Consider the following 22,692-nt stretch of genomic DNA (forward strand, 5'->3'; position numbering starts at 1 on the left):
GATTTGTTTTCTTGTTCCAGGCCAATGCATGGAAGAGAACAGGAGCGCCGTCGCTCGGTCGACGTACCTCCTGGTCGTCAGCCTGACGGCGATCGTCGCGATATACAGGTGATTCTAATCGAATCGGGCGACGATCTCACGACCGTTAAATCGACGTTTGTAATCTACATTACTGGACACCGTGTGCGGTGACGAATGAAACGAGGGATGGTACACGTGTATAATACAAAAAAAGTACATATATATATAAATATATATATAAATATTATATATATATATATACAAACCTTCGTCGCGAATCACACCGAGGAAGAAGATCGGTCGACCGATGAGCGAGGAAGGGACAAGAGAAAAAAAAAGAAGGGAAAACCGGAGGAATCGATTCTTCGGCGGCGAAACGCTCGCGTCCGTAGCTCCAGCTAGCTTCTCCGGTTCGTCGTGGGAGGATTCGTGCTCGCCGGGTTACCGGGACGCCAGGGAAACACAGAAATCGATGAGAATCCTTAAGAACATTGAAAAACCTGAGCCTCCAACGAAGCAATCGTTGCTGATTCCATCTCCTAAAGAGATTCGTCTCTCATATAAACAGAAAATACTCAGAAAAGCCAAATTTCTGATTTCTCCCACGCCTAAGTCCCTTATACACGTTGAAACGTAACGATCGACGCGATCGATGGGTTTCAGCCTGCAAGGTGCATCGTGAAACCTCGAAGACTGAAACCCATCGCTTCCAGCGTCGCCTGTCGCGAGTTTCAACTTGCTTGGTCGTTTGAGTGTCCTCGCGAGTCCCATAGATAAGTGCCAGATCACTTCTTTCGTTTCACCTCGGAAACTGAGTTACGCTTCTCTATGTTCTAGGACGATTTTGAACGGCGAGGGTTCATTTCCCTATTTCTGAACGGATGATAAAAGGAAAACACGCGAACAAACTGAATTTGATTGTACGAATCGGCACTTTTAGGCGACGTAACGGAGAACGCTTGCCACTCAAACGGTTAAGGGGGGATCCTCCTCGGGACGGGCAGGGGAAATCAGGCGCAGGACCGGATGGATCCTTTTCCCAGAGCCGAGGGCCTTCTCGAAGGGAATTTCCTCGAGAGATTCGCTCCTCGTCGCGACGGGAGGGGGCTGGAACTCCGATTTCGTTGCCGGGACACCGGTCCGATCGTCGAGCACGGATCTTCCAGCGGCCAGTAGGTTTTTTACCGACGTAGCTCGTAGGCACTAGCTAATTAAAGAGTCAAGCGGAAGCTGACGAGGTGGCGGACGAGTTTCCACGGCTGGACCTCATATCACGGGGCCGAGAGATCGCGGCGCAACTCGATTCGGATTTTCCAGGGCACCGACACGGTGAAACGGGACCGACGCGGCGGCCACCCCCGCGAACACGCCCGACGATAGCGACGCACCTTGTTCGGTGGACAAGGTGAACGATACATCGACACGGTCACTGCCTTTTAACCCTTTGCACTCGGGGATTTCAGTACGCTCGAAATCCCACCTGAGAAGCGACCTCCGAGTGCGAAGGGTTAAACACTCAATTGCGACGCTAACTTGCCGAAAGTTAGTCAGCATTAACATGTCGCGAAATATTCATTAGTTGACGTGGAATCTTAGAGGATTGTTTTAATTTTAAGGGGACGGTTTCTATTCGGCAAATGTTTCTCGAGTGATCGTTATCTTCTTTGTAATTATCGTCTGTAATTGAGTCGCTCGGAGGTTAATTCGGTTAAGTAGATTTTTTGATATTTGACTTTTGTTTTTAATGGATAAGTAATATTCTTTTTGGTTATTGAAGGATTACCTCGTTTTTTCTAGAGCAGGAAGTTTTTATAACTTCTGAATATGTTGCGAAATTATTTCAGAAGCTGAAACATTAATTTTTTCAATTTTCCTTTTCCGGGCTTAACTGCATTGACGTTTGAACGACTCAATTATGGATTGTAATTATTCCGTTTTAATCCTACGATTATAATGATACATTCATACTGTAATGATATCATTGTTCATTTTCCTCGTGTACTTCGAACGAATTGAATTGAACCTTTGTTCTCCTGGATCTTGTCGCGGATCGGAACATCGAGGATTTCGTAAGTTTTAATTGGATCACGGTTCGCACGCGTTTCTGCCGTACTGTCCGATGTTCCGCGCGGGAAAAATATCGAAGAAAGTTCGACGCTTCGGGCTCGCCGGAATTCCGTTGTATTCTTCGGTGAGAATGTAACGAGAGATCGATTCGATGGGACGGGCTGCTCCGCACGATGACCTATAAAACAATTTGACTTGCCTTCGACCTTTGTCGCTGTGTCTGTTGCGCGAGAAGTAATTTGATCTAGCGAGCGATAGTCTCTTTAACGCGCTACTTTCATTACTTTCGGTACGGTCTAAATTCTTCTAAAAATTTCACCGTCATAATTATACTCCGGATCTTATGCAAATTCTCGCTATTAGAAGCTGTTTCGCGGAACGTAGAGCAAAGGAAACTTTTCTTTCGCCGGCTAGAGCATCCTTTGATAGAAACGAAGTAAGGTATTATAAACTTTCGTTATTAAACCCGTTGCCTTGTATTTTACACATTTGCACGCGTTATACGCGCATGAATATCCTCGATCTAATCGTGATACACGAAAGATCTCAACGAAGAACACTGTACCGAGTCTGAAGGATTAACGCGAATTTGATAGAATGTTACTTAAAAATTGTTAACTCAGATTTAACCCCTTGCACTCCGAGCAAATTTTTAATAGGACCTTTCGCAACTCCAGAAGTATTTACAAGTGCGTGCCTCTCTGAACAATGCAAAAAACGCGTGTATACGTTGAAGTTATGTTTCCTGATGATTCTTATCATTAACTTATCCATTAAAGTTATATATCCTACAATATCAGCGCAGGTGACAGCGGAGTGCAAAAGGTCAATTATCCCCAAACTTCCTCGGTAGACAAAGAAAATGAAGATAGTCTCTCGAAACATCGTGAACGTTATATTTCCGGCAACTCGAAATATTCAACAGAAAAACCACATAGGAATAGGAAGAAAGGCAACGATTCTCGCAGGCGAATCGGCGACAGATTTTCGGACAATCCGTCGAGCCCGCGGCGAGATTCGGTTACCGCGGGAAATATTAGCGAGCGTATTATAGGTTGATTGCTCTGTAGCTGTTATGTAACAGCACAAAGGGCTGTTAGCCTCGCTGTAGCTGAACGCTCGCGCCGTCGCTATTATATAATAGCTGTAATAGCCGCTGGCTGTATTAATAACCGAGTGGGGTCGCGAATAGAAAGGAAAAGAGGGACGGAGACGGGGCGAGGAGGAGGGGCGGGGCGATAGTGGAGGGAAAAAGAGGGGAAAAAAAGGATATACGCGTTTCAAAGCTTCCGGTTGCCTGCGTTATTTTTCTATCGTCACGGTGGAAAGATCGCATCGCTACTCTGTGGCGTCCACGATGTTTCGAGAGGCCGGACAAACGATCGATGGGCCGCGGATTTATTAAAAATACACGGGAAACCCTTTGCCGAGCGAAACGCGTTCCGTTCGCGATCGGGTCGAATAATCGTGACGGGCGAAATTGAATCGACACCCACGGCGCCGCGGGACAGTGTCAAAACTGATGCAGAGGTGATTCCGGCGCAATACGATCTGCCCTGTAGCGGGAATTACTCGGCGGGAAGAACGAGAGGCGCGAGGAAGAACTCGGAACTGGCTTTCAGACTAGTATCACCGCTCGATCATCTAATCGAATGATTCGAGGTCGTTGAATTGTGGCGAACTTGCTTCTTCGTTGATGACACTTCTTGCGTCATTTAGGATTTTTAGCATTATCTAGATTGCTCGAAGATTTGAGATTACTGAATTTTTTTGTGAGTTCTTTGCGTCATTTAGAATTTTTAGCAATATCTAGATTGCTCGAAGATTTGAGATTACTGAATTTTTGGTGAGTTCTTTGCGTTATTTAGAATGTTTAGCATTTAGATTGATCGAAGATTTGAGATTACTGAATTTTTTCGTGAGTTCTTTGCGTCATTTAGAATTTTTAGCATATCTAGATTGCTCGAAGATTTGAGATTACTGAATTTTTTGGTGAGTCTAGATTAGAAATAAATACCTATTATCATCTCTATTACTCGTCGTTGCAATAATTCATCGTATCATCGAAAGAATGAAGTTTCGTTTGTAGAATTTTCAAGGGATCTTGAGCGCAGAGGAATGTTGGTTTTTGTTTCGTTTAACATCGAACCGCGCTCGAATCGTTGGGTTGCCAGAACGTTTGCTCGGTAACTGCGCGCGACGTTAATAATTTCGTGTCTTAAAAGTACGAACCGGATGAACGTTTGAATAGTGCATCCTCTGGGCGTGTTCCCGTTTCCTCGATGCATCCGGTTTTCATTCGACGGCCTTTCGGTTGACAGATCTTCATTAAAGTATCGCTGGAACAGAAACGAAGTCGGTGAAAATTTCACGCGTGACGAAATGTCAATCCGTTTCGGTAAACTAGTTTCCCATCTCGCGGACATGTCGTTTAAAGTGCACGCTGAACGCGCGCTCGTCTCGGAATCATTTCTTCGAACATTTTTCCGTAATTCAATGGATCATCGCGTCGGATCAGAGACACCGATACCGCCGGATTGAACAGCGGAGCACCGGTGGTGGGGCGGAATCAGTCGAAATGCGATCTGATTACGCATTACCGATAACAATTCAAACGTAATAATTAATTTCAATTAGTTTCGAGTTACTTTCTGCAGTCGTTAACCGTCGCTGACCTACAATCGCGATCGATCCGCAGCGATTTGTAATTAATACGATGTGGATTTTATCCGTTCGCAGCATTCACGATCTATTTACGCTCGGTATTGGTAAATATTTGAAACTTGTTTCACGAGTAATTTAATGCGGCGTAATCGGATCAGATATCCCCGGACAATGATCGAGGGGAACAAAGGATCGCGCAAAGGAGGAACCTCGGTAGCCAAACGGCCGGTCGTGTAAAGTGTAAAATTGTAACAGTGATGAGTCCTCCGTGCCGTTGCCCCGAGTCACGTCGGACATTCCCCTTTGACGGTGAGTTACACGTAAAATCCACAGGCTGAAATCGCGGTACAATTCAAACAAATCTATAGGAATCTGTCAAACAAATCTATAGAAAGGAATAACTTCGAAATATCGAGTAACATCTTAATAACATCGTAGAATACTTCATTTCCGAGATAATCATACTCGAAAATTTGAAACCGACGCGTCCGTTCGTGGCTCGCCGTTTCTACTTCTCGTAATTACTTCGATTGACGCGTACCTATCAGAGAAACAAGATATTCTACATTTGCATTCGCATAATTTAACCAAAATCGACTGCAACTGCTACCAAATAATGTTTCAAGAATTCAGTATCCGTCAAATTGACAGGTTCCATAAATCTCTGTTAACCCTTAGCACTCCAGATGGTTTCGCAATCTATCAGTAACTGCAACTAATTTTTATAGTATCCCTAGTGAAAATGAGAAATGCTGTAACATTTCTTCGATCCTTTATTTTCCTTCTTAGTGCAAAATTTGGATGTGTGAAAGATCTAATAATTGTAGGGTAGTTTCTGTGATTCATTAAGATATCTAATATTACTCCTGGTGCAATATTGGAGCCTACAGAGTTCAAAACTTATAAAATTTTCAATTCAATATTAAACCTTGTGTAATGTCTCAACACAAAAACATCGAAGTAAAATAGCTCTGTCTATTAATTTATAGAAGATAACCAATTCTGTTAGTTGCGAAAAATATCGTTAATATTAGTCAGAAACTAATGGATATTTTTAGTGAAAAATATTGTCGAGTGCAAAGGGTTAACCCTTTGAACTCTGTAGGCTCCAATATTGCACCAGGATATTAGATATTTTAATGAATCTTAAACTAACTAACTTAAAGAAAAGAATAGAACCTATCCTTCGCGTCAATCCAGAATTTTGATCTCATCAAACGTTCATCCTGTCCCTCGTTTCAGCAGGATTTCGGGAGCACCCTTTAGGTGCAGGACAGCGGGTCCGATTCTTCCTCGCCGCGATCTTGCGTCGTTTTCGTTTTTCTTTGCCGCGCGCGGACGCGCGCCGGAGAGGAACGGCCGCGCGAGCAATTATTCAAGGCTTATCGGCGGCGGCGGTGGTCGCGGGCTCGGCGCTCGAAACGCGGGAGACAAATTGACCACTTGTTCGACTCCTATCAGACCAAGAGAGAAGGGAGTCGCGGGCATATTTTATTAAATAGTCGGGGGACGAAGAAGAAGGGGGCGACCGGCCGGACGTCGCGTGGCCGTCCCGGGAATCAAAATGAAATTCCCGGCAAGCAGCGCGCCGCGTCGCGTGATTTACGGGACGGGCCGCGCGTGTGTCCCGTCTCGGATCCGATCGCGAGGAGCACCGCTTAATCCTTTATGTCCTGAATTACGTCGCTGCTATTTTTCAACGATATCTGCGCGGCGAGTCGGGGATTACTCGAACAACACCCGACGAACCTAAACGTCCGTCTCCCGAGTGATTCGAGTCCGAAGATATCCAATGCTAATTGAAATCGCATTCTTGACAAATTTATTTTCGCTGATGAACGAGACATTCGTTTAACTCCTTACGGACGGTTGTTTAACGTATAAAGATCCTATTGATTCTGGTAAATTAGACACTGAATGTCTAAATAATAGAGGAATAATGAATTACGTATTGGTTTCTTGCTGTTTGAATAGTTCAATCATGTTTGAGGTCGATATTCGTCTGTAAAGGGTTAAGACGACGCTCTTTTTACGCCGAGTTTAGAGCAAGTTTGGGATGTAAAGGGTTAATGTCGTCCACTTAGCACAGCATGCGAACGTGTCGCGGTATTGTTTCGCTCGAAACGGGTGAACCAATGGGATTAAGACTAATAGTATCGTATCAATCCCCGCAATACCGAATAGTATAGATTACTGAATTCTGCTAGTTGCACGTCGCTTGTCCGATATCGTGCCGTTGACATTTTACCCGCCGACAGATTACCAACAACCTCCTCGATGATCGTGTATTGAAAAATGGTTCGATAATCCGAGAGAAGTAATCGAAGTTCAGCTGATTAAGACCACACGTTGACGCGCGTTTACGAAACGAAAATTCCAAAGGTTAAATCCTATGATCGTAACGTTTTAATCGTCCACGCGACGATTAAGCGGATTCTACTGTAACGGGCAGGTGGGTAAAGTGTGAAGTGGTCGACAGCGATCGAATCGAACGCCGCGAGGATCGACGGCAACCAGTGGCCCGCGATTCGTCGTTGCCTCGCAGGAAGGGAAAGAAAGAATCCCGTGGAACGCCACGGTGCCGGGTTTCTTCGGCGGGAGCGTGGAACGCGAGCGTTAACGTAAGCAATAAGCAATAAACCGACGCAACGGCTCAACCATGTATGTACACGAATGCGAGATGTTGCGTGTCACGTGAGACGTTTCTGTACAGAGAGCGAGAGAGAGAAGGTGGTGTTCGCGAGAACGTTGCACCCGAGAGATGTTCCGTTTAGGGGTGGGTCCGAGCTTAGACTTCAAATTCCCGAAATTCGAATCCGAGGCTTTCGAAACTCCCGGAAACTGTCGAAACTCGAAGCGTCGATTTCATCCGGTACGAGAACATTCCCGGGGAAATCTTCGCTACCAGCGGATACGAAGAAAAGTGTGACACACGAAAATATGCAATTCAGATCCTAGTTCAAACTAACGTTCGCGGAATGAACGATGATTCTCCATTCGCGAGTCTTATATCCTTTTCGTCCGAGTTTCAAGAGTCTCGAGTCACAAATGAAGCGCAAAGTTTCGAATTCTCGAAGCTCGGAGCGTTCTTGGGTTTCGAGAGGTTCCGAGGTTTCGAGTGACCCAGCCCTAATTCCATTATATTGGTTCGTCCGGACGGATCCCCGCGATTCGCCGGGCGAAACGGGAACGAACGAATGAACGAACGAACGAACGAACGGACGAGCGAACCCACGGGGACGAAAGCGACGGCGGAATACGGACCGATCGATCGCGAGGGTAGAACGCTACGATATTATTGTAACTAATACAGAGTCTATATATTATATTATTGTACAAGCATCTTTGTAATAATTAACCCGAACCGAGTGACGAGTGGGGAGTGAACACGAGAGCAAGCAAGCGGAGCCACGACGGGAGACTACGGAACGGAAGAGGACGAGAGAGGACAAGGAACGAAACCGACGAAGGGGAAGGGAGAACGAACGATAACGAGAATTATGCGCGTGCGAGAATAAAGGAACGAAACGTAAAAGAAGCAGATCGCTATTTTACCACTTTTCCAATCGCGGTGAAACGTAGTTTATACGCCGTTAACGCTTTACTTGGTGTTCGTTTGCGACGCGGCCGAGGGAGGCGTCCGAGGTCCTTAAGAATCGTGTCGCGGAACCGTGTCGCGGGTTTCGGTATTCTACAATCGATATCTCCTTCCGATCGTTTCTCAAATTTCAATTTCTCCTTTAAAACGAAATACTTTCTTCCTGGATTATATACATTTGCTGCGTTTAATTCTCGGACGGTGTTTAGATCTACTTTGAACCAGTTCCCAAAAATTGTCTTAAAGCAATCGTTTAATTTTTGAAAGTCGACCCTCGTTAACTTATTGCACAGTCGCTTCATCGACGGAAGAGTCTTCGCTGATAGTTCTAATAACCATTCCACCACGATCACCCTATGCTACAGACTTTGCAGATTTATAACGCATGAAGCACGAGAAACTAACCAATTTCACTGTACTCTAGCTTTTATATTACTATCGTAACGGTACCCGTAATAAAAGGAATCGATTCCTACTCAACCATTTTTATAAGACACATCTGGGTGCTGGTAGTGGAGTGGCTATGACCGTCAGTGTATCTCTATCGAGAAATTCTTTTATCAAAGAATAACGTATCTATCAATGAAAAACGCTATCATTTGAAAGGTTTCATGAACCTTTCGAACGTAACTGCAAAGATCACCTGTTTCCTCAGAAGGAGAATATCGGTAACTAGGAATCGCGGCACGGGATTCGAAACAATGGAGAACAATTTGAGAAAAACGATTCGCCGGAGAAAATTCGGGAACCGGAAGCCCCTCCCTCGGCGGCGTCCATTTAATCGAGCAAGAGCCGCTCGTTTTCGGGCTCCTCGAGACGGAAGGGCCCGATCGTCGAGTTTTCGTCGGGCTTCTCGACGAGCGTACTCGCGAGAAGCGAGTCGCATATGCCGGACCCGTTTCCGTCGTGTCCGCCAGGCGGCGGCCCGCCACGAGAACCGTTTCTCATTTTCATGTTTCCGTTCGTTTCCACGCCAGACGAGTAGAGGACACTTAGTGGTTAGGACTTTTAAACGATTAGCACCTTAGAAATGCCGTACTGTACCTAAGAGAAAAAAAAATGCAGCGTATTTAGCGTTAACCTTAAGGTGACACTTTAGCGGTTAAGGATTCTCTAGCTTCATAGGGGTAATAAGCTCATTGTGACAGCAATCAGATGCCCCGCGGTCGAATCGCGAACCAATCCCGATTTCCCCGATCATCCTCCGTTCACCAATTTTCACCCCTATCGATTTCTTTCGTCGTCGATGGACTCGGATTTTATGCACGCCTGAAGGTACGCGATCATTTTCAACCTGTCAACTGTGCTCGACGAGTATACCCGTCATCCTGATACCTACAGTAATATTAACACTAGAACTATTAATCAAAATGACTGGTTTCAGTTTTTCTTGCAATTATTGATATCTTAAAGCATTGAATATTCGAAATGATCTTGAAAATAGTTTCACTTGAATACTATAACGAATGTCTGAAGAAACCGAAAATAATCTATTGCTACATTTCAGTGGTATCAAATGCTCGGTAGTTCTAGTGTTAATTGATTCTTTCAACGATTCACCGTTCGACGCGTATACTCGTTGGTTGATTCCGTTACGCACTCGATTCTTCAACTAAATGCAGGTAACTGGTTAAGAGAAAACCGTCGAGAGTCGCTGCCGAGATTCTTCCTTAGCGGATACTGCGTTGAATATGTAAGAGGATCGTCGAACTCATTCTCGACGCAGTACTCGCCGGAGACGCGAGAGATCGCAATAGTGTCGCTCTCGAACGGACGCTTAGCCTAACGCGTTTGATCTTTCGAAGCTGGTTAAACGGAAGTATCGAAAAGTTTAGAGCGTAATACGATTGACAGGAATTTTGTAACGAAACACATCCATAGGAGGCCGCAGCTGCATAGAGATCCGCAGTCTAATCGTCAGCGTCGCAATCATCGTTTGTCTGTCGCGCGCTTCTCGCGAGCAGCCCCGATCCGAAGTGGAGCGTGCGCGTATATGGAACACGTCGATGCTCACGTCGAATGTGTGCGGGTCACGGCGACGGAGAGAGAGGGAGAGCCGCGCAGAGGAGTCAGATTAAACCATAGGGAATCACGGGGAACCATGGGGTTGCAGTTTTTCGAGCGATGAGACGCCGGTCCCTAAACTCCTCGTTTAAATACCCCCGGATTCGGGACTGTCCGGTTGTCTGCGCTTCTATTCTTTGAATCTGTTTGAACTACGGTTATCATACCGAAAGTCAAACAGCGGCCCGACGTTCAAATATCCGGGCGGGCGGTCGATTCGAGTCAAAGAACCGGTCGCGGCCCTCGATCGAACCTCTCCGCGAGCGTTTTCCGTGGTCCGTTAGATATTTTTGCGCTTTTCCCTTCGAGCCACGGGCATTTCGGTTTGAGTTTCGAGTGAAACAGAGTAGAGGAGAAGAATGAACAGATGATCTTCCTCGTTGTCGATGTGGAGGAATCGCTAATTAATGATACTAGATCGAATCCCTTAACGCTATCTATTTGCTATTTAGGACTAAAATTCCATATTTGAAATTTCAAATTCCGATTACAAAGGAATGAAATTGAAGATACAGCTAATCGTAGTTTAACACAGAATTAACGCGTAGAATCTACAGTCCTCGATCAAACTTCACAAACACCATTAATTCCGTCTTCAACGTTCTCACGTTTTTTCCACAAATCGCGAGCATCCGGAGCTGAATTTCCCCGAAAAGAACGGTAAATCAGAAGGAAGAAAAAGCAAATCATTTACGGTCGGGCGACGCAAGATCGTCGAGATAGTGCGTCGACGCGAAAGAATCGGTCGCCGGTTCGTGGGGAGGAAAGAGAGAGGGAGATCGGTTCCAACGGGGGAGGCCGGTGTTCTATTATTTTCGGTTTGCCCGGCGCAAACAACGCGCAGGGATTTGATAATTATCGGAGCATCCCCAAACATCGTTACTGACCGACCGCCTGCGCTCGCGCGGCGGCCGGCCTCTCGTCAAACATTATGCGCTTCGCTTAATGAGATTGATGCAATCGGCCTACGCATTTAATCCAGTTAATTTACATTGGGTCCTAATATCGCACGCGAATATTCCGCTAATGCAGTCGGTAATGAGAAACAGAAAATTGCTTGCACAAACTCGCCCACCTCCACTCTTCCATCGTCCGCCGATCGCGCGTCCCCCGCCGAGCCGATTTCAACTTGACGCGTTTCTCCCCGGTGTTTTCAACGGTTTATCGGAACCACGCGTCGCCGCCGTCATTTCTCCGTGTGTGTGTGTGTGTATTTTCATCGGACGTCGGAGGGGGTTGATTTCATTCGGCGACGCAATGCAACGACGGAGCGCAGACCATGAGCAACCATCGCGATCGACCGTTGCTTCTCAAGCGTTTTCGTGCAATTCCGATCGGATATCGAAGCAAGTTCGAAACACTGTCGCGTAATATATGTATATTTCAAACGGTGAACGGTTCTTCGCATTTTCACACTAAAGCTATCGAGCCAACCTGGCTTCTCTCAATTTTTCTGCGCGAAAACCTAAGAGTGCATCGAGATTTCGCCGAACTTATTCACTCTGCGTATTATATCCTCGGTAGTTCCGCGGAAAATCATCTTTTCAATAATTTCAAAAGCATTCGCCGATGTCTCTCATCCGACGCTATCGTTAAATCAAGCACACACCTTCGAAAATGAAATACCTCGTTCGAAATGTGCATTAAAAGTAATCAGCCTTCATTGCGAAATATTCCGTTCAGCTCCGCCAAGCCAATCTCTCGATCTCCGATCTCCAAATCCGAATTCCGGCGCGAAAATAAAATATCCCACGGTTTATTAAAACAAAACTGTTCTACTTGTCAAAGTTCCGTTGTCCATGTCGGATATTCCGCCAGAAAAATCACGCGGCGATGAACGTTCGGGGAACTTTCGGAATTCCGTGCGCCCCGATCGAGAACGCTGATATCGAGAATATAAACCCAATACGATCTCGCGTTTTATTTTGCCGGGGGATGTTTCGGCGCGATAACTCGCGGACAAAAAGAGCAAGCGGAGGCTGGGAGGAGAACTCGCTGCGAAACCACGGGGACAAAGACGAGCCGAGTTGTCCTCCGCGGGAGCGAGAGGAGCCAGGGTTCGCGCGACCCGGTTGGCGGTTAACGATTTTATGGAAACCCGTCTAATGGGATTATCGGATTACTTCCGCGTCGGTGCGGCTGCTCCACCGCAGTTTATTATTCCAATACTGGGGATTACCCGCTCATTCTTGAATCTTCTTCGCGTTCCCGTGCCGCACGGCGCCGTTAAAAGCCGAGTCCTTCAGGATTCGCGGGCTCGCTCGCGTTTCTCCCGGCTTCCGCGCGACTGTTGCGGTTCACCCGAGCTGCGAAATCTCCGCGAGACGCGAACGATTCGCGGTATCATCCGGCGCGCACCTAATTGCGCGACGCCGAAGTCGGAACGGCCTATTACAAGCAGAACTCTCGGATGGTTCATTCTGGTTCGTTCTCGACGTGGATCGGCTCTCTTTGCTCGACGACTAGTTAATTGGTTAATCGTTGGCAGACTTCGTTGGAACGATTAAATACGGTGGAATGACTTGAACGCATTTGAGATTTGATTCAGGCGAGATTATGGAAATTAGAATTTGATATATTTTGGGTTGAAGATTATATGAAGTATAGCACTCTTTAACTTATTCAAGATTGTTCTTGACGTTAGAAAGTATCATCGATATAGAAACAGTAAAACTAGAAAGGGATAAGGTAACGGTACTATTCCAAAACTCGAATCAAGTCAATCTCCAACCGATTCAGCAGGAATTGATTCGCTTCAAAATCTGATTCACATACGAGACATCCAAAATTTCAATCTCAAATTGAAGTGGCAAGCTTCGCCGTTGATCCGTCGCTAGTAAACGAAAGAGTCCAGCGATCGGCTAAGAAGAACGAGGAATATCTGAAACGCGAACGCGAGGAACGAGTCGCTCGCCTTCTCCATTAACAGGTTAACGAGCTCGCCGGCGTGTTCGACTAAAAAACGAGAATCTTCACGTCGGAGGACGCGGGGGAGGGGGATCTTGCGAGATTTCTATTGGAGAAGCGAGCCCTCCGCGACGTGAATAGCCCGAGCAACCCTTAATGGTTCCGCGTGACGCATCCTGGTTGATTCGAGGCCGCCGCTGAAAGATTAGAAAACAGGGCAGGCAGCGTGCCGCGCCATATGGGGCCGGGAGGATCCCGTTCCTCGAGCTTCTCTCTCCGCAGTGCACGCTCCACCGGGTCGGGGAGGTTTTCAATCAAGGGACAATCATCCCTCGACGAGCAATCGAACCTTTTTATCGAATCATCGCGGCCCGACGTGTCCCTACGGCGGACGAATACGTCAGCGACCGATCATCGAACAACGACGAGAATACTTTCTTTCGCGGCGGGGGTACGTTTTTTCGAGCAATACGTGGCTGAGTGAGTGTGTGTGCGCGTGCGTGGGCGTGTGCAGGTCGAAGGAACACGTACGGAGAGATAGGAACGGAGAGAATAGGGGAGACAGTGCGTGTGCGCGTGAGTGAGAGCAAGAGAGAGAGAGAAAGAGAGAGAAAGAGAGAAAGAGAGAGAGCAAGAGAGAGAGAGTGAGAGAGAATTCGCAAACTATAACTGGACAAAGTCCGAGGGGACGAGGGATACCTGGACGAAGGAGGCAATATTTTATACTGACAAAGCATACAAACTTCTCCGACACTTTGTTATTTTAATTTTCAATAAATGAATATTATCAGTGTTATAACGTTCACGGCGTGCGTCAATTCTTTAACCCCTTGACGGTGCCGATGGGATCTGTTCTCGGAACGGGATGCCGTTTTACGTTACTCCTTCTTGGTTTGTATTATTCTTCCGTTGCTTTTCCTGTGATCTCGCTTGTGCTCCGACGGACTGTTTAATTAAGGAACGATCGAGAAGAATTTCTTGTACCGGGCAGATTGAAACGGAGCGAACCGACCGTCGGACGACGATGAAATTTTTATCTGTGTTTTTGCTCGCTCGTTGCAGCGCTCTGGTGTAATTAAATACGATGCGTGCGAGAGAATTTCGTTTGTATCATAAGAATCTTCTCTGTTAACGATGAGGAACAATAAACGATCGAAGTTAACGGAAATTCGATGTTCAAGGGGAAATTTCTGAAGTTGCCCCGGTAGAATCGAAGGGTAGCACGACGAACGGAGAGTGTTTCTGACGTAAGAGAGAAAGAAAGCCGAGTCGCCACGATCGAGTAGGCAGAACGGATGAACCGGGAGGTCAGCGTCAAGGGGTTCGATTCCTCGGGAAACTAGTTCCGCGTTGCGCTCCGAAATTCATCTCTCCTCCATTTCTCCAAGGGATTCGTTCGCTCGCCGTCGAACTCGCGCGCGAGCGAGAAAGTTGCGCTCGCGGATCCGAGCAACCTCCAACCGATCCGCTATTGTATGTTTGCGCGCGGATTATCATACGCGCGTGACAGCCGTAACGAAGCTATTAAACTTTATTTCCGAATTTCCTCGGGACGTCTGCGAACAGCGGAAAGTTTCGGCGCTCGCGGTTCGTCGAGACGAATTCTTCGAGCGGCTGTTTCCAAACCGAAGCCGAGCAACGCGCATCCGAATAAGAAGACAAGGAATTTTCTCAGCTGTCGCACGGCTGACACGAGAACAAACATTTCAAAAACCCGATCCACCGAGCTGCACGAGCTGCATCAAAGTTTCATTAAACTCCGAAGTTTAATACCTTCGTTGTAACGGCGTATGCAAACGTATTACCGTGTATTGTGTATGCAAAGATTCCAATTTACAGAAAATAGCGCGCGCGCGATGCAGTGCGTTCGAGGGACAAGACCGCGGGGCAATGTTGAGAACAAAGGGAATGGTCTCGGGAGCTTGTGGCGCGACAGAGTGCCCCGACGCAGTATTCGTACGAAGAGTAATTTTTCCTCGAACAGTTAATGGGGAACGTGATCCGGATACCGAAAAGAAAACGGGGAACACACTGGAACAACGAGAAAAGAAAGATTTGTTCGAAAAACTCGCGATAATCGCGAAGTAGTAACAATCCGCAGGAGCCGGTGGCTGAGAATATTCGGGGGTCGATACGATAAGACAGGGATTAGTGCAACCATTGCGCCCCGGATTAGCGTTAACCGAGTCGTCCCATTCACCGGTTGCTCTAGCTCGCACGCAGTGTATCTCAGGATTGTTCATGGACGGGGGATCTCTTACGGCGACGCCATTCGACGTAAGCCCCCGGAGTTCCGGAAACTTGCCCCACACCGTCTCCGATAGTTCCTCCGCTCTCAGCCTCCAGTTTGTACTCTCTGTTTTCTATGAACATAATATTGTATACTCGGAGATAACAATATAGCGAGATAACAGAGGCACGCGGGCCTGTAAACGAAGTCCCCTCTCGCGGGACAGATAGGATTTTCGGACTTGGTTCACGGTGTTTTAGCGCGTTGACCGCCATGGGAGCTTCGAGCGTTTCGCGCATCACTTATTCACTCGTGGAGGAGATACTTGGACACAGTTATTGCTGTTGTTGCTTAGTTACGTTATCGAAGATCTGTATTAACACCGATGATCTTACAATAGTTGTCAGAAATCAGTTATTTGAGTGACTGTTAATATTTTCCAAATAAAATCGACTTTAATCTAATACGCGACCACGGAGCAAGGGTTTCAGAATATCCAACGATCGAAATTCCAGCAATTACAAACCGCAAAGAGTAAGAAAAAGGCGCAATTAGCTCAACCAGTGGACAGTAACTCGCGCAAGGTTCCCGGTAAAAAATAAAACAAAGGAACAAAGCCTAACGAAGACGCGGAGCGTAAATACCGTCGAAGAGCCAACAAGCTAAAGGCTGAAAGTTCGCAACTTTCCATCGAGCAACGCCGGAGTATTTGGTCCAGTTTCTTTCTTCCGGCGGGCATTGAAAACGGGGTGGAAGGGGAGAAAGGGGGGGAAAGATCCATTGAAGCCGCCCCGATTTCATCGCAGTAATTTCGGCTGAACCGTATCGAATAATTAGGGATAAAGATCGGCGAGGTTAAAAAGCGAAATCGGGGCCGGGATAATTACGCCGGCTAGCCGTTGGCTGATTCACGGATAGTTCGTTCGGAGCGGGTCACGGTCAGGCCAGAGGATGAAAAAGAAGTTTCGCCTTATTTAGCCGGTCGAGCTATCGGGGACAGTGCCCGCGGCGGCGATGGCGGCGGCGGCGGGCGGTTTCGCGGCCGCGGTCAGCGAAACGATTTTCCACGGACCGCGTAAAAATAGTAGCATCCCCGAGAAAACTGCGGCGCAACGGTGGAACGGTTAATAGAATGTCGATTCCCGGGCTGACGCGTGTCGGATGCGATCGGGGATATAAAAGCTGCCACGCCGCTTGACGAACGTGCCCGATAAAATGACAGCGCTCGAGCGTTTGTATAACAAGCGTCCCTTGTTATATACTGGGTGGCTGCCGGCTCCTCGCGTCGATGGGAAACAAAACGATTTCTTGGCTACGCGTTCTTTCGCTCTGGAAAACCGTTTCGCGCTACAACTAGTTGCTCCGCCCGCGGTTCGTGGGATTCACGATTTCTCCGATTGATTCGAAAGATCTTTCGTCGTGAATTGGATCGTTTGTATTTTTTTTTTTGAGTGCGTTGTTTTAAGTAGGCATTTCTATCTGGAGCATTGAAATTTTAGATTCTGGATTATCGAATGTTATGGATTGATTTTGCAAGAGTTTCACGGAAATTTCAGCGTACCGATGGAACTTGTACATTGAATCAGCGATGGTTCAACTGAAAAGTACCCGATATTTTTAATAAATACCTCTGCCACAACTCCGCTGGTTCACAATTTATCGAATGCAATTAGCAGGGTAAACATCAATCCGTATTTTCGTACGCTATGATCGAAACAGCGGCCGTAGTTGGGTCAATGTAGACCGCGTTATAGAGTTCGTTCGGTGGATCGTTTACAATCCCGTCACCCGCGTCGCGTGCAATTCACCGGCGGCATAAACGATCGATCATTAGCCGGTTCGGGGTTTAATCGCGTCGAACGATTCAATTTGACGAGCCTGGAGTGGATGGGTCGGGGCGGCGCGCGGCCGGTCCGTCAGGATCGCGTTTCGATTACGACTTTTCGCCGTCGCGAATCGAATCGTGTAATCGTGCTGAATCAACGGGGCGCGTCGCGGCGATCGTGATCGGCGCCGATTAAAGATCGACACGCGATCCTCGCCGGGGAACCACCGGCTAAGTGTCCGACGCCGACTGCAGGCGAGGGATTAAAATTGATCGGCGTCGATCTTCGCGCTTCACGCCTCGGCCGCGATTACCTTTCTTAACGACGTCGAACGAAATCGCCGGACGGTAACGCGAAGAGGTTTCTCGCCGCTTATTTATCGCCTCGAAATTGCTCCGACGTTGCGTGTCGCTGAAAAAGATCTACCCGACGGAGGATCAACGGTCGATCTTCTCCAGCGTTATTAAAAAAAACAGTTTTACGTGCGTCGCGACATGCTCGAGGAACGCTAAACGTTTCACCGTTGAGCAAATGCTTCGCGAACGATAATGTTTATTTAACGGAACGAATCGCTCGGCTCGCGACTTTCGCAGAGGAGTAACGGGTAAACGTTTACGTTGCCGGGAACGTTCTTAACGAATCAAACGGAACGCGTGTTCTTCGGTTGCCTCGGGGAACAAGGGAACGCAAGGATGAAATGATTTCGCGATTACCGCCAGACAGTCGAACGAATTTCCACCTGTTCCGAAAATCCACGTGGGAATTACACGAGTATTGATCGTGCTCCGATCGTGCCCATTACTGTTCACGGAAACGCAACAGGGAACGAAAGAATAACATGTAACCGAAGTAAGATAAGAATGCCGTTGAACAAGGGTTACTGTAATCTCTGTCGGGTTGAATGACGAAAAAGCAATACTGCGTGATTGTAGAGTGAGAGAGAGTCGGAGAGCTCGCGGTAACGCGAAGCGGAAGGGAGCGTCGAAGGTAGAGAGCGCTTGAGAGAGAAGGAGAGATAGAGCGTGTGTACGTAAGTGTGTGTGAGAGAGAAAGAGAGAGAGAAAGAGAAAGAGAGAGAGAGAGAGAGAGAGAGGGAGAGCGAGAGCGAGAGAGCAAGAGGAAGTGCGAAACTTTGCGAATGATCAAGCGTGTAAGCTACCTGTGCCTTGTAACAAACTATACATGTATATAACGTATTATATATACACAAGGTCGCAACGAGGAGGCGATGAGTATATTGCGTACCACACTCGCGCACACGAGCGAACATTATACAGACACGGACACGAACGGTGTGCAACACGGAAATTCTCACGGTAATCCATAATATGATAACGAATCGTTTGCGGTCCCCTGCGAAACGCTACGAGGCGAGGGAACCCTCGCAGAATTCTGTCGAGCGCGCGCGAAGATCTCGGGATTGAGAAGATGGTCGAAACAAGATGGCGGAACACGTGACGGGGCATAGGACGGAGGAGAGCGAACGGCGCGGAGCGTTGCCGAGGATGGCGCGGAGAGGGATGAAAACGAGGAAAATAGCAATAATCGAATCTCAGACTGAGTCAACGTGGCGAAGGGAGGACGGATAAAGAATCGAATATTACGCAGCAATGTTTGTTGCCGCGGCGGCGACACGCGAGCGTGTTAATTATTATAAATACTGTTAACAGTGTCTTGCTACATTGGGGAGATTCAAATAAAATCTCGAAGCTCGAAACTGGAGGGTGTTTGATTCGAATCGTCGAGGACCTCCGTTGCCCCATTTTCCTCCTGCTTTAATATCATTTTATTGTTTAATCGTTAATTAAACAATCTACTCGTAAATTCTTTGATTCTATTCTTGAAACAATAGAATCTTCGATGGAACTGTTATCTTCTGATCATTCGACGACAGTCGTACCGATTTCTCGTTCGATTGAACGAAACTCAACATTACTGCTTGCCAGAGTAAAACAGTGTTCCCCAATTAACAACGTTTCACTTTCAAAGCGAACGTGTCACGTTAACGATGCGATGAATGTTACAGAGCACGGAAAGAGAATGCGGTAGAGATCGAAACGAGAACAACCGTCTTACGGGGAACGTATCAACCGGCTTTCGCCGTCGTTACGAAATATCCTGGACGTTATTAATTCCGACAAGGCGAACCGACCGATATCGATAAGGCATGAACGGGTCCCGGCCGTTTTTCCGTCGAGGTCGGATGTTTTTGACGCGGGATTTACGTCGGGGCTCTTTCAAGGATCGCCGTCGCGAGACGGGGATGCGATTTCGGGGTCACCGAGCCGCCGCGGATTTTTGTGTTTCCCCCGTGAAGCGGCGGGAAGACCGGTTCCTTGGCTCGATTTTAAAAGGAAACGAGTCCCGGGGAGCTCGAAGCTTTTCCCCCCGGACGCCGCCGGCTCCGACAGCGCGATTTATGGCCGATGTGTTACGTCGACGCGGTCAATTGCCGGCGCACGATCCTGCTTTTCCTCTTTCGATTTAAGCCCCTCCTCGCCACTCACCCCTTTACCCTCCGCCGCGATTGACCGAATCTGTCTCTCGTGTTACGCGGCGCACACGCACACGCATAAATCGTCCGTGCCCTGCGCGGCACGTGCCGCGATCGAAATACGTCCCGCGATCATGATTTATCGCGGACCCGCGAGCCGAGACGCAGATAAGCGGCCGGTCTCGTTCCCTTCCGCTTCCTGTTCTTCTATATCTGGCCATGATTTAGAGCGAAAGATGCTATTCGGGCGTCGCGCCACTCGACTCGCGATTGGCTGAACTCTTTGGGGACGATTTCGGAATCGTCGCTTGCTGCGTGAAGGACGACGCCATAGGGAAGAAGGTAAGAGCATCGCGAACATGACGATTTTTTACCTTTTGCACTCGACGAATTGTCTTATTACAGAATTATTCTATTTCAACGTTTCGTGTGGTAATGTGTTGTACAAAATTTGTTCTCGAAATTCGCCACTCGAGTGCGAAGGGTTAATATCATCATCATATATAATGTTGATGGCGGTCGGTGAATATAATTGCCGAAGATCCTATGAGAACTAAAAGGAAGACGTTCACTGACAGCAACCGATCGGAAAATACAATAAAGAAACGCACGCGACAGCGTTCAAAGTAATCAGCGAAGCGGAGATTTAATTTTCGAGCGCGGCGACAATCCGATTCGCTAGTGTTGTAACCGGTACAACATCCGATCGCGGATAAAAGTCGAAGCCTTCCTTCGTCCGGACGTCGTTTCGCAGTCCGCGCTGGGGCCCGAGGCATTAAACCCGCGGCGGGGCGGAGAGAAAGGGCACGCGAGACAATGAAACGGATAACGAAACGCCGGCAATTTATGTTTAGACAACAGGGCATTGTTTCAGCGCTTTATCGGTTGTAGCATCGCCATTATCTCGGCGGTGTTCGCGTGACAGAAGCCGGGCATTTGTACGGGCCGCGAGGCGGCTCGCGGGGACGCTTTTGTTTTTTATCGCTAAGGGCTGTTTGTCAGCACGGGTCAGCGCGTAAAGCTCACAGCGCCCGTTTTACGCTCGGCGATTCTCCTTTTTCGGACGCGGAGGGGACGTCGGGAAACGCTTGTGTCCCCGTATTAACGAACGATAAGGGGGATGGGGGTAGGAAAGCAGAGGGGAGGAAGGAGAAAAAAGAAGGAAAAGGGAAAAAAGGAGCGGAAACGACAATAGCGATCGTTCGAACAACGTCCCGAGCCGTCAACGATCTCGGGGATGGATTTATCTCTCTCGCGAGAAGAAGCTGCGTCGCTCGGGGCGTAACCGCGAGACACGGCTCGATCGCACGGAAATTCCGAACCGGAGGACACGGCGGAGGGCTGACACGACGGTGACGTTACGTTTCAGGGAGGTTTCCTTCTGCCGGGTCAACTGACAGGCCCGATCGATTTATCGGAGTCCGGGGAGCGAAAGAGAGGAGAACGCCGTGGGGCGAGACGCGGCGCGACGCGGCGCGAGGCCGTGTCGCAGGCGGAACCGGTCCCCGTCGAACGGAGATCAATGGTGGCAGCGATGCTCCGCGTTTCCGAATTGGAAAATAACGCATGACCTCGCGCGTCCTGTCCACCCACACCGCTCGTGAAGGCTCGCGCCGGCTTCTGTTACCTAACGTCGCCCCCGCGCCGCGCAATTGAGATCGTCTGTCACGCCGACGACTCTATCTCGCCGAGCGGAACACGTGAAACCTGGACTCCGTGCCACCCTCGACCTGCGCCGGGTGAAATGTTGCTTCGAACGGCGAATCGTCGGGTTCCTTTCTAATCGTTGATCTTCCGTTTCAAGATGATTTATCTGCTTCGTAGCGAACGCGCTTGGAAAAATCACGGAACCGTCCGTTTCGCCGTGAAAAGCTTGTGTTTGGGAACGACGGTGTCTCGCGGAAATTTCGTACAACTAAATCGAGTAGCTTTTCATCTTTGGATGATGCCGGGTCAACAAAGCGAATCGTCAACGACCCGACGGAATAGATGTCTCCTATCGAAAGAGACTCGAACGAGGAATACAATTTTCCTATCCGTCCCCGTAATCCGCCGATAACGCGTGCCTCAGCCGGAATTGATTGTATCCCGCGCGACGTAACCGTAAACTATGAAACGCAGCGCACGGGAATCTCGGGAACGCCGCCGGGGGAGGACGAGAGTTTTATTATTGACCGCGCAGTTCGGCGGTTGTGTGCCGGCGATAACTGGCACTCGGAATCGGGCAAGACGGGATTCCGGGGCAGCCGTATCGCGGCGCGCAAACACGTATCGCGAAGTTCAGCGGTTTCGATTACTCGTCCAATTTTATGCGCCATTTAATTTTACGCGGCCGGGGTTATTGGGGCAATCCGCGGGCGAATCGGGGCGACCGGGTAAGCGGATCGGTTCCTGGCGACTCCGTGTCAACATCCGATCGACAAAAAAATTTGACCTGTACGTTCGTTGAAGGAGGAACGAAAGAAAGAAGAAGAGCGAGAGAGAGAGAGCAGGATAGAGTAAAAAGTTCGCGGGAGATTGTTAAACGCGATCAAACTCTCGCGATCCGCTACTCGCGGCTCTTTTCTCCCGAACGACCCGCGGAGGAACGAGCAAGTTTTTTACGATTCGAACGATAAGGGCGGGAAAGATCGGAGAGCGGCGGGCTTCAGCCGCAGGCACGATTGAAACGGTTCCGAAAATAACTGTTCCGGACTGTTATATATCGATTCTGACAGAAACAGTTACGAGAGCCGAGAAAATATTCATAACCGCTTGATAGATGTGCAGTGTTTGACCTACATCTGTTTCAGTTTTCGTTCCGTGTTCATCCCGTGTAACC

At 48.2% G+C, this 22,692-nt stretch overlaps 2 protein-coding genes across 7 annotated transcripts in view; one reads left to right on the plus strand and one right to left on the minus strand.

The window, feature by feature from the left end:
• The window catches only part of LOC116424631 (uncharacterized), a 395,606-nt gene extending 376,521 nt beyond the window's left edge, over positions 1–19,085 (plus strand). For all 3 annotated transcript variants that reach the window (XM_076368087.1, XM_076368089.1, XM_076368088.1), the window contains one exon: positions 21–19,085. In XM_076368087.1, coding sequence (XP_076224202.1) covers positions 21–112 — 92 coding nt within the window. In that variant the 3' untranslated portion in view covers positions 113–19,085. The remainder of the gene's footprint in view (positions 1–20) is intronic.
• LOC143174564 (uncharacterized) overlaps positions 1–22,692 on the minus strand; it is a 115,002-nt gene that overhangs the window by 57,640 nt on the left and 34,670 nt on the right. For all 4 annotated transcript variants that reach the window (XR_012998715.1, XM_076368091.1, XM_076368092.1 and 1 more), the window contains exon 3: positions 4,321–4,427. Coding sequence is in view for 3 of the 4 variants with exons in the window: in XM_076368091.1 (XP_076224206.1) it covers positions 4,321–4,427 (107 nt within the window). In the remaining variant the exon portion in view is untranslated. The remainder of the gene's footprint in view (positions 1–4,320; positions 4,428–22,692) is intronic.

The sequence above is a fragment of the Nomia melanderi genome, chromosome 5 (assembly GCF_051020985.1).
Source record: "Nomia melanderi isolate GNS246 chromosome 5, iyNomMela1, whole genome shotgun sequence".
Classification (NCBI taxonomy): domain Eukaryota; kingdom Metazoa; phylum Arthropoda; class Insecta; order Hymenoptera; family Halictidae; genus Nomia; species Nomia melanderi.